The 12,690-nt window shown below is 39.5% G+C and overlaps 1 protein-coding gene across 2 annotated transcripts in view; it reads right to left on the bottom strand.

The window, feature by feature from the left end:
* Positions 1 to 12,690, bottom strand: part of CDC5L (cell division cycle 5 like) — a 65,261-nt gene that overhangs the window by 27,347 nt on the left and 25,224 nt on the right. For both annotated transcript variants that reach the window (XM_063666236.1, XM_054491239.2), the window contains exons 9-10: positions 4,751 to 4,899; positions 1,537 to 1,699 (exon numbers count right to left, since the gene is read on the bottom strand). In XM_063666236.1, coding sequence (XP_063522306.1) covers positions 1,537 to 1,699; positions 4,751 to 4,899 — 312 coding nt within the window. The remainder of the gene's footprint in view (positions 1 to 1,536; positions 1,700 to 4,750; positions 4,900 to 12,690) is intronic.

Below are 12,690 nucleotides of genomic sequence, written 5' to 3'. Positions count from 1 at the left end.
GATAGCACAACAGGGTGACTCTAGTCAAAATAACTGTACATTTTAAAATAACTAAGAGAATAATTGGATGGTTTCTAACACAAAGGTTAAATGCTTGAGGGGACGAATACCCCATTTTCCATGATATGATCATTACACATGCATGCCTGTATCAAGATATCTCATGTACCCCATAAATATATACACCTACTATGTATCTACAAAAATTAAAAATCACAGAAAGAGAAAAAAAAGTCTTAAAAAAAATCACCCTAATATTAATTCTAGAAAAATAATCCTGACGTCAGAGCTAAGACAAGTCTTATGTTTATTTTCTATCCCCCCTTCTTCCCAACATTAAGACCAACCAAAAACTTTCACTTGTGATCACTGAAGATACTCTGGGATATTCCAACAGGAGGTCTGAGGCCAGGGCAGAAAAAAAGGCCACTTTGAGGGAACACATTTCTGACACCAAAAGTTAACAACAAATAAAAGGAACAGGTTCAAAAGTTAGTTTGTCCTTGGACTAATAAAACCCACTCTAAAAGATACTTGAATTTGTATGTATGTGTTTATTTTTAATGGAAATACTAAATCCCATGCAGATGAAAGAAAGTAGAGTCCTGGTTCCCAAAAAAGCCTCCTGGTACCCAGAGTTTTCCCATCCATCCTCAGTACTTACATGTACCAGGTGTGAGGAACAGATGAGTTGCTATATCTAAAACATCCTCCGTGCTTACTCATATTGTAGTCTCCATCTGGGACAGCCCCCACCCTCCTTCAGAATATAGCTCCTCTAATAAGGCTTTCCTGTTACCCAACAAATGTGATTATTCCCTTCTTTAACTACCCTAAGCACATTGGTTTTACTCAAAGGGCTTATTCTGTTCTGATATTGCAATTATTTTTGGACTTAGTTTAGTTACTGTCAATCTCTCCAGAATATAAATTTCCTTAGGACAAAGGACATCTTTATTCAACTTTAGATCCCCTCAAATGTCCAAATGCATGCTCTGCATGCATGAGGTTCTTAATCTATTTAATTCTTATATATCCATTCAGAGTTGGCTTTAGTTGATATCAATTTGAACTTTAAAAAACATATATAAATCAACCAAATATATACATGAGGTTAGAATTAATTTTAAACTGAAGACAAGCCAGTATCATTAGAAGTTATTTTTTTTAATTTCACAATGATTTCTGTGGCATTAGATAATAAGGCCCAATAGCAAAGTAATAAACGCAGTAACATGGGCAGAAGCAAAACTTAACTTTTACAGTTAGCTTTCTACCTCACCTTGCTGAAGAAAACTTCAGTGAAATCAACAACAAACATCAATATTCACAAACCTAGTAAGCACAAAGAATGGTGGGTTTTGAGCCCAAAATATTCCCTTTCATCAAGTCTTACAAATCATTCTTTTTCTGGCATCCATAGGTGTATAGATTCTTAAGGTATATATGATATGCACTAACAGGAGAAATTTTAATTTGGCACTCATGAGATATTAAAAAAAAATTTAAGAGTATTAAAAGGGAATTGACATTTACCATCTGCTTCACGTAAGAGGGATCACTATAGTCTGCCATTCCATCCTCGGGATTAATGTTTAACTTGTCTCGAAGAGGAGTTCTACCCGGGGTAGAGTTAATAACTGGTTTGGGAGTTGTTCCACTCCGGGGAGTCAGCCCTTCAGCTCCATTAGAAGGAGTCCTAGAAAGACAGGAATCCCAATTAACAGAAGTGCCACTTACATTTGGATTGTGCTTTCAAATGTTTTTCACATAAATTATTTCACAGGAAATATAGAAAAAAAAGAATAAAGATTTCAGAAATTCTGCCTAGCTGGTTTTGTTAGGATCTCTAGCTTAAAATCAATGTTTGGTCTAGCTAGCATGGTATTTTTATTTTACTGACTTACAATAATCACTACATTTGATATTTTCTTGCCTTCCTCAACTACGTCCACTAAACATTATTTCAACCTTTTCTTGGCACATTAGGGCAGCTAAGAACATGCACTGGGCAGGGAGGTGGGCCACCATACTCAATGACCCCAGATGACTCTTTGAGTTTGATGTATATTTGTCTCCTCCCTCCCTATCAAGCTGTTGGTTCTCACATCACTGTCACTGTCATTATTACCAATGTACACACTTTAAATAGTTCCTCCTTTTACATTTTGTTTAGAAACCAAACACCACACTTTTGGAATCACATCTAAACATGAGTAAGTTCCTGAGTGAGGCCTAAGAGATTCTCCTAGGAATAAGATCCACAGATTTTGCAGCAACCTATATTTTAATTATTCAAAGTCTTTTTTTTTCCTGGTTGCCTATTTCCTGTATATTGGTGTGTTGCAGAATGGTGATGCTGCCAGACAGCTATTCCTGATAGGTAAGGTGTTACCACATAAGACATGGTTCCCGCCCCCAAGGATTTTACAATCTAGGTGAGAGACAAGACATACAGTTGTCCCTAAGTATCCACCAGGGATTGGTTCCAGGACCAAAATCTGCAGATACTCAACTCCCTGATATAAAACGGCATCGTATTTGCATATAACGTATGCACATCCTCCCATGTACTTTAAATCATCTCTAGGTTATTTATAATACCTAATACAACGTAAATGCTCTATAAATAGTTGTTATATTGTATTTTTATTTGTGTTATTTTTTATTGTTGTACTGTTTGAGTTTTTTGGAATATTTTTTATTCACAGTTGGTTGAATTCACAAATGTGGAATCCTCAGATACAGAGAGCCGACTAAACATAGGAAATGAGGGATTATGCTCTCTTACAAGACTCTCAAGAAGTGTTAAATGTTTAAGACTGGCTGCCAATGCTTCTTGGTTCTGCTGTCATGATATGTGTAATAGCCTGAAGTGCTTTCTCTACTAAATAACCAGTAGGAAGACATATCTTAACACTTAAAATTCAAAGTAAACCCCAAATATTTCCAACCATTGTAAGTTCCAATTCCATTTTACTACTACATGCTTCCATAACATTTGTATTTTAAAGATTCTTCTTAAAAAACGGCAACTTAAAACTAAGCAAAAGAGTTATAAAGAAATACTGAATTCTAGTTAACGCATGTGGAAGTGTTTTGGGATCAAACAAACTGATATCTGCAAGTTACCTTGAAATGCATTAAAAAATATGATGGATTGGTGGATGGATATGTGATAAAGCAAATATAGTAAAATATTAACGATCTTAGAATCTAAGTGGTGGGTATATGGATGTTCACTTTACCATTTGTCAACTTTTAAGTTGACAAATGGGTGAGAGACTGGGTCTCCAAAACAAAGAGTTTATTCGGGAACGGCAAGGGATCACAATGTGGGATATGTGTGCTATGACAGACCATAGGTACACCTGAGGGTGCTGGGGCAAGGAGAAGTTTTTAAAGATACAAGGGAGGAGTCTACGTAAACTGTTTTGAAACAATGACCATTGGTTACAGGGACTTATCACAGGAGGCGGCATTTGTTTTCATTGCCAGTATAGACAAGAGTATCCCTTATCTGAAATGTGGGACCAAGACTTTTAGATATGGGATTTTTTCAGATTTGGGGATAATTGCATTATACTTACTGGTTGAGCATGCCAAATCAGGAAATTCAAAATCTGAAACATTTCAATGAGCGTTTCCTTTGAGTGTCATGTTGGTGCTCAAGAAGTCTGGATTTTGGCCGGGCGCAGTGGCTCACACATGTAATGCCAGCACTATGGGAGGCTGAGGCAGGTGGATTACCTGAGGTCAGGAGTTTGAGACCAGCCTGACCATCATTGAGAAACCCTGTCTCTACTAAAAATACAAAATTAGCCGGGCGTGGCGGCGCATGCCTGTAATCCCAGCTACTCGGGGGGCGAAGTCAGAAGAATTGCTTGAACCTAGGAGGCGGAGGTTGTGATGAGCCGAGTTTGTGCCATTGCACTCCAGCCTGGGCAAGAAGAGCGAAACTCCGTCTCAAAAAAAAAAAAAAAAGTTTGGATTTTGGAGCATTCTGGATTTTCAGATTTGGGATGCCCAACCTGTACTGGCTGTTGGTAGGGCAATGTCTTCACAGAAGCAACTTATCTGGAATTTGTGTGGTTTTCAGAAGGTCCCTGCAATAATTTCTGTCATAGGCATATGCGCATTAGGGTTCCTTTTTCATTAAAATGTAACATAAGTGACTCCATTTCAATACTGATAACTTCCACACATTCTTTCAACCTTTCTAAATGCCTGAAATTTTCATAATAAAATGCTGGAGGGAAAGCAATAGTAATACACACATAAAAGGATTACAATTTTAATAAAATTCACAAAGTAATCATTAAAAATGAATCAATCTACTCTAAAATCAAATACAAAGTATTCAAAAATAACGTGATAGGATCCAAAGCTTTGCAAAAGGACACTCCAATTAGGCATGGTGGCGGATGTCTGTAATCTCAGCTACTCGGAAGGCTGAGGCACGAGAATTGCTTGAACCCGGGAGGCAGAGAGGTTCCATAAGCTGAGATCGCGCTACTGCACTCCAGCCTGGGTGACAGAGTGAGACTCCATCTTAAAAAAAAAAGGGGGGGAGGCACTCCACAGTATTTAACCATTTCCTGGACACTATTATTTATTACTGTGAAGAAGAAATCAAAGAGGAAAATTCAACACAATAAGTAGTCATTCTCCATAAACATTACTAAAGCAAATATGCTAAGTTCTTGAATTCAAGTTTTTCTAAAATAAAAAACGTGTTCATTTACAATACCTGAATGGAGTAGAGAGAACTGTGTTTGGAGTCTGTACAACTTGTCGCTGTGGAGTTACACCTGAGAAGTCACTCTCATGCAACGGGGTATTAAGTCCACCTTTTAATGGGGTGTCCACATTGGTGAGGGCCATGAGGTTCTGGGCTTCCTGATTAACAAGAAGACAAAGAAGCACGTTTAAAAGTTTAGACAGGCTTGCAGAATCTCTTCTGGTCCTACTATACAAATCTTGAAGCAGGCAGAATTCTTACTCATTTTCTCAATGAAAGCTAACAGAGAAAATGAATACCAGTCATGGCAGATTTCAATGTTTCCATTCCTTCTATCAATCTAACACATCACATCAGAAGTTTTATACATCATGGGAAAACTGGCCAGCCATATGTAGAAAGCTGAAATTGGATCCCTTCCTTACACCTTATACAAAAATTAATTCAAGATGGATTAAAGACTTACATGTTAGACCTAAAACCATAAAAACCCTAGAAGAAAACCTAGGCAATACCATTCAGGACATAGGCATGGGCAAGGACTTCATGTCTAAAACACCAAAAGCAATGGCAACAAAAGCCAAAATTGACAAATGGGATCTAATTAAACTAAAGAGCTTCTGCACAGCAAAAGAAACTACCATCAGAGTGAACAGGCAACTTACAAAATGGGAGAAAATTTTCGCAACCTACTCATCTGACAAAGGGCTAATATCCAGAATCTACAATGAACTCAAACAAATTTACAAGAAAAAAATCAAACAACCCCATCAAAAAGTGGGCAAAGGATATGAACAGACACTTCTCAAAAGAAGACATTTATGCAGCCAAAAAACACATGAAAAAATGCTCATCATCACTGGCCATCAGAGAAATGCAAATCAAAACCACAATGAGATACCATCTCACACCAGTTAGAATGGCGATCATTAAAAAGTCAGGAAACAACGGGTGCTGGAGAGGATGTGGAGAAATAGGAACATTTTTACACTGTTGGTGGGACTGTAAACTAGTTCAACCATTGTGGAAGTCAGTGTGGCGATTCCTCAGGGATCTAGAACTAGAAATACCATTTGACCCAGCCATCCCATTACTGGGTATATACCCAAAGGATTACAAATCATGCTGCTATAAAGACACATGCACACGTATGTTTACTGCGGCACTATTCACAATAGCAAAGACTTGGAACCAACCCAAATGTCCAACAACAATAGACTGGATTAAGAAAATGTGGCACATATACACCATGGAATACTATGCAGCCATAAAAAATGATGAGTTCATGTCCTTTGTAGGGACATGGATGAAACTGGAAACCATCATTCTCAGCAAACTATCGCAAGGACAAAAAACCAAACATCGCATGTTCTCACTCATAGGTGGGAAATGAACAATAAGAACACATGGACACAGAAAGGGGAACATCACACTCCGGGGACTGTTGCGGGGTGGGGGAAGGGGGGAGGGATAGCATTAGGAGATACACCTAATGTTAAATGAGGAGTTAACGGGTGCAGCACAGCAACATGGCACATGTATACATATGTAACAAACCTGCACATTGTGCACATGTACCCTAAAACTTAAAGCATAATAACAAAATTAAAAAAAAAGTTTTATACATCAAATAAAGTTTTATATGTAGAGGTGTGCTTTTGTGGCCTCACATATGAAATTACTATTACCCAAAAACTTCTCCTATTACCTGTGCCAAACCTCTCTATAATCATGAAATACAAGAATTCAAATTTCCCAGTGTGAGCTTAGGCCAAATGTCTGAATGCCTGGGTTTTAGTCTGGCTTCACCACTGAATTCTCTATCCAGTCTTCATTAGTTTCTCTGAGGTCTGTTTCTTCTACTGGGAACTTAAGATACTCCCAAGCAACCTTTCCATTGCACAAGAAAACAACTTGTGGGGGTCAGGTCCCTTTTAGAAGTCTTACTGATCTCTTTAGACAGAACTGACCATGTTCTCTTTAGTCCCTCTACTGTAACCCTGTCCTCAGTGCTATCTTTGTACCCATAAATCTCTTTATGTCCAACTTAGGGCCTGTGGCAGAGTTTATTTTCCAAAGATGGTCACAACCTTCTCTCTGATGTTTCATGTTCTTAAAATCCAACTGTGATACTCCTTCCATCAAGAGGTAGGGTCTATGTTCCCTCCCCATAAATCTAGGTGGCCTTGTGATTCACCTGAAACCAACAGAACACAACAAAAGTGACAGTGCTTGACCTCCCAGGTTAGTTTAGAAAAAATAACGCAGCTTCCCACCGCACTCACAGTGGAGCCCTGAGATACCACGTGAGAAGTTCAACTGTTCTGAGACCACTACGCTATGAGAAAGCCCAAGCCACATGGAAAGACCACATGCAGATTCACTCCACATTCCCAGCTGAGGACCCACCCCACCAACAGCCAGCATCAACCACCAGACATGGAAAGACAACACCTCCAAATGACTCTATCCCCTATCCATCAAATCACACAGAACTGCTGAGTCCTCCTTACTAAGGCCCTAGACATCACGGAGCACAGACTAACCACTCCTTCTGTGCCCTGTCTGAATTCCTGACTCAGAGAAGTCATAAGCATAGTAAAATGCAATAAATCACTAAATTTTGAGGCAAAATGAAAATAACCAGAGCAAGACTTATTCCATTATTCTGTATATCTTTATTCATGAAAAAAAAATCTTGAATTTCACATTATCAAAGGCCCTGTGTGTGTCCTTTTTGCTATTCCAAATATAAAGCATTTACTAGAAAGAAACGTATGTAGGCTTAGATCTTCTGCATAGGAAAGAGGAGAAATAAGAATCAAATGGCAAAAGTATATATTCCTGGAAGAGTGGGTGACATGTGAAATATCATATGTGCCAAAATTACAAATAGGCAACACTCCCAAAAATGGTGTGGCTAAGGAGTGGGGGAGTTTGGCCCAGTATGAGATTGGCCCAGTAAAATGCCAGTGCATCTGAGAGCTGTCTCCTATGTGGTGAATTATCCTTTGTCGACCTGGTTACACTGGGATGTTTCCCAGAATTCTCTTCCCTCTTGGCACTGAGTAGAGTTCATCAAAAGTAAAACAGAGGTAGAGGCAGAAGGAGAAGCAGAGGTGACAGAGGTGAAGTAGCAACCACTACACTCTGAAGGCCATCATTGGTCAGAGGTAGTGACAGACTTGCAGAGGAGCTGGCAAGTTTCAGCGTGTCCTTGCACCCCACTGCTCCATATAGTCAATTCTCCTCCTTTACAGGCAGCCCTGGTGACCAGACTCCTGCTTCAAACTCACAGAAACAGTAGTGACAAAGAGTCAACAACCCTCCAGACTTCCATGCCTGGCCTCCAGATTTCCCTATAAGCTATGACTCACTCCACACCAGGGCTGGTGACCTTTCTCCGATCTTTAACACTCCTTTTCAGACCTTTAATGCCCTGCTTTTCCCATAACGGTATATGGGACTAATTCTGCTAACAAATTCCTTATTCCATGATTTTCATAGTGGTTCTGTTTCCTTAATTAAATCTTGACTGATATACCCTAGACTACGTCAGAGGAGGCCAAGAGACAGAAGCAAACCTCTCTTATCCCTAGCTACACACAACAGCAGCCAGAGGTACCACCTTTATCACACATAGAACAGAGACACTGAACCAAGAAAAGCTCACAAAGTGAAAACAAAATTTATCAAAATTTTACAAAAAAATGTCACAGACTAGACTAAATCTCAACTTCTGTCAGTTCATCTTAGAGGTTCCAAAGGGCTTCAACCAATCATAATCATTTTCATTAATAGATATTTATTTTACCGTGGCAGAGACTTCTTGTCACCAAGCACCCATTCTCTTCCTCCATAGTAACAGAAGCCTCAATTCTTAACCAGCAACTGGCTACCCAGAACAAATATCACATGTCCCAGTAGCTAGGACATGTGTGCCTAAGTTCTGGCCAGCAGGACAGACAGAATGATGTGTGCAAGAGATGTGTTCTTAAGAAGGGAAAGGGTGTGCCCTTTTTCCTCCTTCTTGCAGGCTATATGCAAACATGATGGCTGGCCCTGCAGCGACTGTACCTGCCACAAGGAGAAACTAAGAAGAGAAACCTGACATGGGGGAGGACAAAAAAGCAGGTGCCCAGGTCCCTGACACCAGGGAGTACCACACAAGCCCCAGTTTGATTTATCTCTCAACACTTAGAACATGAAACAGAAATAAACCTCTATTCTATTTAGGCCACTGTTAGAGGTTTTCTGTTACAGCTAAACCTAATTCCAACAAATATATTAACTTCCCCCACATCTTTTAGAAGAGAAATCCAAAGTTACAAGCCCCAAACTTACTGCATATGGCTCAGGTTCTAAACCTGTTTTGTGCTTTTTCAAAATAACTACTACTGTCCCAGTTAACATTCACTCATTACTTCAATATTCTTTAACAATCAGTTAAAAAGCCTGTTAAAAACACAAAAGGATACTACAAGGCTATAGGAAAGACAGTGTGGTACTGGCACAGGATAGATAACAGATCAATGAGACGGAATTGAAAGTCCAGAAATAAACCCTTACATTAATGGTCAATTGATTTTTTAAGGGCTGCTAAGAACATACAATGGGAAAAGAACAGTCTTTACAACAAATTGTGTTAGGAAAACTGGATATCCACATGCCCAAGAATGAAGGTAGATCCACACCTAACAGTACATAAAAAACTAACTCAAAGTGGATCACAGACCTAAATGTAAGCACTAAAACTATAAAATCTGAGGAAAAAACATAGGAGTAACTCTTCATGACCCAGGGTTGGAAAGAATTTCTTGGATAAGATTAAATGCATAAGCAAAAAAGAAAAAGATAGCTAAACTATACTTCATGAAAATATAAGCCTTCTGTACTGCAAATGAGAACATCAAGAAAGTGAAAACACAACCTACAAAATGAGAGGAAACATCTGCAAGTTATATATCAGATAAGGAACTTATATCCAGAATATACAAAGAACTCTTACAATTATAAAAAACCCAGTCAGGTGCAATGGTTCACGTATATAATTCTAGCACCTTGGGAGGCTCGGGTGGGAGAATCTTGAAGCCAGGAGTTCAAAACCAGCCTACGTAACACCAGCAAGACCCTGTCTCTACAAAAAAATCTTTTAAATTAAAAAAAAAAAAAGATAACCCAATTTAAAAATGGGTAAAGAATATGAATAGCTATTTCTAAAAAAAAAATATATATATATACACACACACACACACACACACACACACAGGCCAGGCCAGGCACAGTGGCTCACGCCTGTAATCCCAACACTTTGGGAGGCCAAGGTGGGAGGATGGCTTGAACCCAGGTCTTTGAGACTAGCCTGGACAACATAGTGAGATCCCATCTCTACAAAAATAAAAAATTAGCCAGGCATAGTGGTGCACACCTGTAGTCCCGGCAACTTGAGAGGCTGTGGTGGGAGGGCTGCTTGAACCTGAGAAGTTGAGTCTGCAGTGAGCCATAATGGCGCCACTGCACTCCAGCCTGTGTGACAGGGCAAGACCCTGTCTCAATAACAACAACAAACATATAAAAATGACCAATAAGCACAAGAAATGTCATTAGCTATTAGGGAAATGCAAATCAAAAACACAAGATATCACTTCACAACTAGGATCTGTTTGATTATAAGATGGCTATAATCAAAAAGACAGAAAACAAGTGCTGGTGAGGATGTAAAGAATTAGAACCCTTACACATTCCTAATAAAAACGTACAATGGGCTAGGCGCGGTGGCTGATGCCTGTAATACCAGCATTTTGGGAGGCTGAGGCAGAAGGATCACTTGAGGTCAGGAGTTTGAGACCAGCCTGGGCAACACAGTGAGACCCCCATCTCTACAAAAAATTAGAAAATTAATTGGGCCTGGTAGTGCATGCCTGTAGTACCAGCTACTCGGGAGGCCAAGTTGGGAGGATCGCTTGAGCCCAGGAGGTCAAGGCTTCGGTGAGCCATGATTGCACCACTGCACTCCAGCCTGGGCAACAGAGCAAGACCGTGTCTCAAAAATAAACAAATAAAACAGTGCAGCGACTTTGGAAAACAGTCTGGCAGTTCCTCATAAAGTTAAACATAGTCACCACAGGACCCAGCAATTCTACTCCTAGGTATATACGCAAGAGTAAGGAAAAAAACATGTCCACCCAAACATCTGTTCAAAGCAGCATTATTCCTAACAGTCAAAAGGTAGAAACAACTCAAGTGTCCATCAGCTGATAAGTGGATAAACAAAACATGGTATGTTCATACAATGGAATATTATGCAACGACAAAAAGGAATAAAGTACTGATGTAAGCTACAACATGGATGAACCTTGACGATATTATGCAAAGTGAAAAAAGCCAGTCACGAAACATCATATATTATATGATTTCATTTACATATATGTGCAGAATAGGGAACTCTATAGAGACACAAAGTAGATTAATGGGTGCCTAAAAACTTGGCAGGTTTGAGGGCAATGGGGAATGACTGCTAATGGGTACGGGTTTTCTTTCTGGATGATGAAATTATTCTAAAATTGACTGTGGTGATGGCTATACAACTTGGTAAACACAGTAAAAATGGGTGAATTCTGTAAGAATGATATCTCAATAAAACTGTTTAAAAACCATGAAAAGAGTTCCATTAAATGTCCCTTATATTGCCCTATAATGTAATTTTTTCCCAAAATTAAAACAAAACTATTTTTTTTTTATTTCAAGTGTGAATATTCACACTTGCAAACTTCTTCAAACAGCACCGCTGAAAAAAGTGGGGGGTCAGGTGCAGTAGCTCATGCCTGTAATCCCCAGCACTCTGAGAGGCCAAGGTGGGCAGATCACTTGAACCCAGGAATTCGAGACCAGCCTGGGGCAATATGGCAAAACCCTGTCTCTACTAAAAGTAAAAAAACTGGCTGGGCACAGTGGCCGTGATCGTGCCACTGCACTCCAGCCTGGGTAATGGGAGTGAGACCCCGTCTGAAAAAAAAAAAAAAAGTGGGGGACAGGTTATTCCTATCTGTCAAAGAAGTGGAGACATCTGAAAGGCTGAGGCGTGGATAAAGTGACAGAACCAGGAAAGCATGCTCTGTATTTTAATGAAAGGGCTGCCTAAGTGCTGCACATGCACGAGCAATACTAAGCCATGTAACACTGACAGAGCCTCTATCAGAAGCATCTCCATCACTTCAGGGCCACCAGGAGAAGATGGCTGGTGGGATTCTTACAATACCTATAGCCATTATTGCCCCCTGTTATTAACAGTCTATACAGTTTAAGTGGATTCCTGTCTGTATTCTGGACTGTTTAGGTCCCTCCTTATTTCCTCTGTGAGTGGTTAGGTTTTCTCTTTCCCAGTCTGCCTGAACAGGCTTATCTGACACTTTACCTGGCCTTGAACACCCTGAAACACATTCCTTACTTGTGTTCAGAATCCAAGGAAATAAATGCAAGATCACATTATTGTTTTTAAAACTTCTGATATGCTAGATATTTTACTTATTTACTTGAGAAACCCTATGTTCAGACCTCCTCAAAGCCTTGAGCTGGCTAATAACTAGTGTGCCATAATTTCGGAAACTTTCACGAAACAATATAAAATGAGAAGAAAAAGGAGAGTGATAATAAAAAACAAAGACTATAGGATTTTTAGTCACACACACACACTCTCTCTCTCTCTCTCTGTCTCTCACAGGATTTACAGAAAACAGAGGGGCTTTACTCTCTGAAGAGAGTACAAAAAAGATTTCTAAACCAGAGAATACCAGGAAGAGTTAAGAGCAAAATTATCACTATGAAAATAGAGAAATGAAGCAGAAGTTTTTATTTTAGATTGGAGACATCCAGCCTTTTTCCCCAACTAGGTTCCCAGAGACTGGCCAACTTTATACCCTGTAGATAGGAGACTGGAAATTACTTCTCTG

Source organism: Pongo pygmaeus, chromosome 5 (assembly GCF_028885625.2).
Source record: "Pongo pygmaeus isolate AG05252 chromosome 5, NHGRI_mPonPyg2-v2.0_pri, whole genome shotgun sequence".
In the NCBI taxonomy this organism is placed as follows: Eukaryota; Metazoa; Chordata; class Mammalia; order Primates; family Hominidae; genus Pongo; species Pongo pygmaeus.
This window is presented reverse-complemented; position numbering and strand designations above follow the sequence as displayed.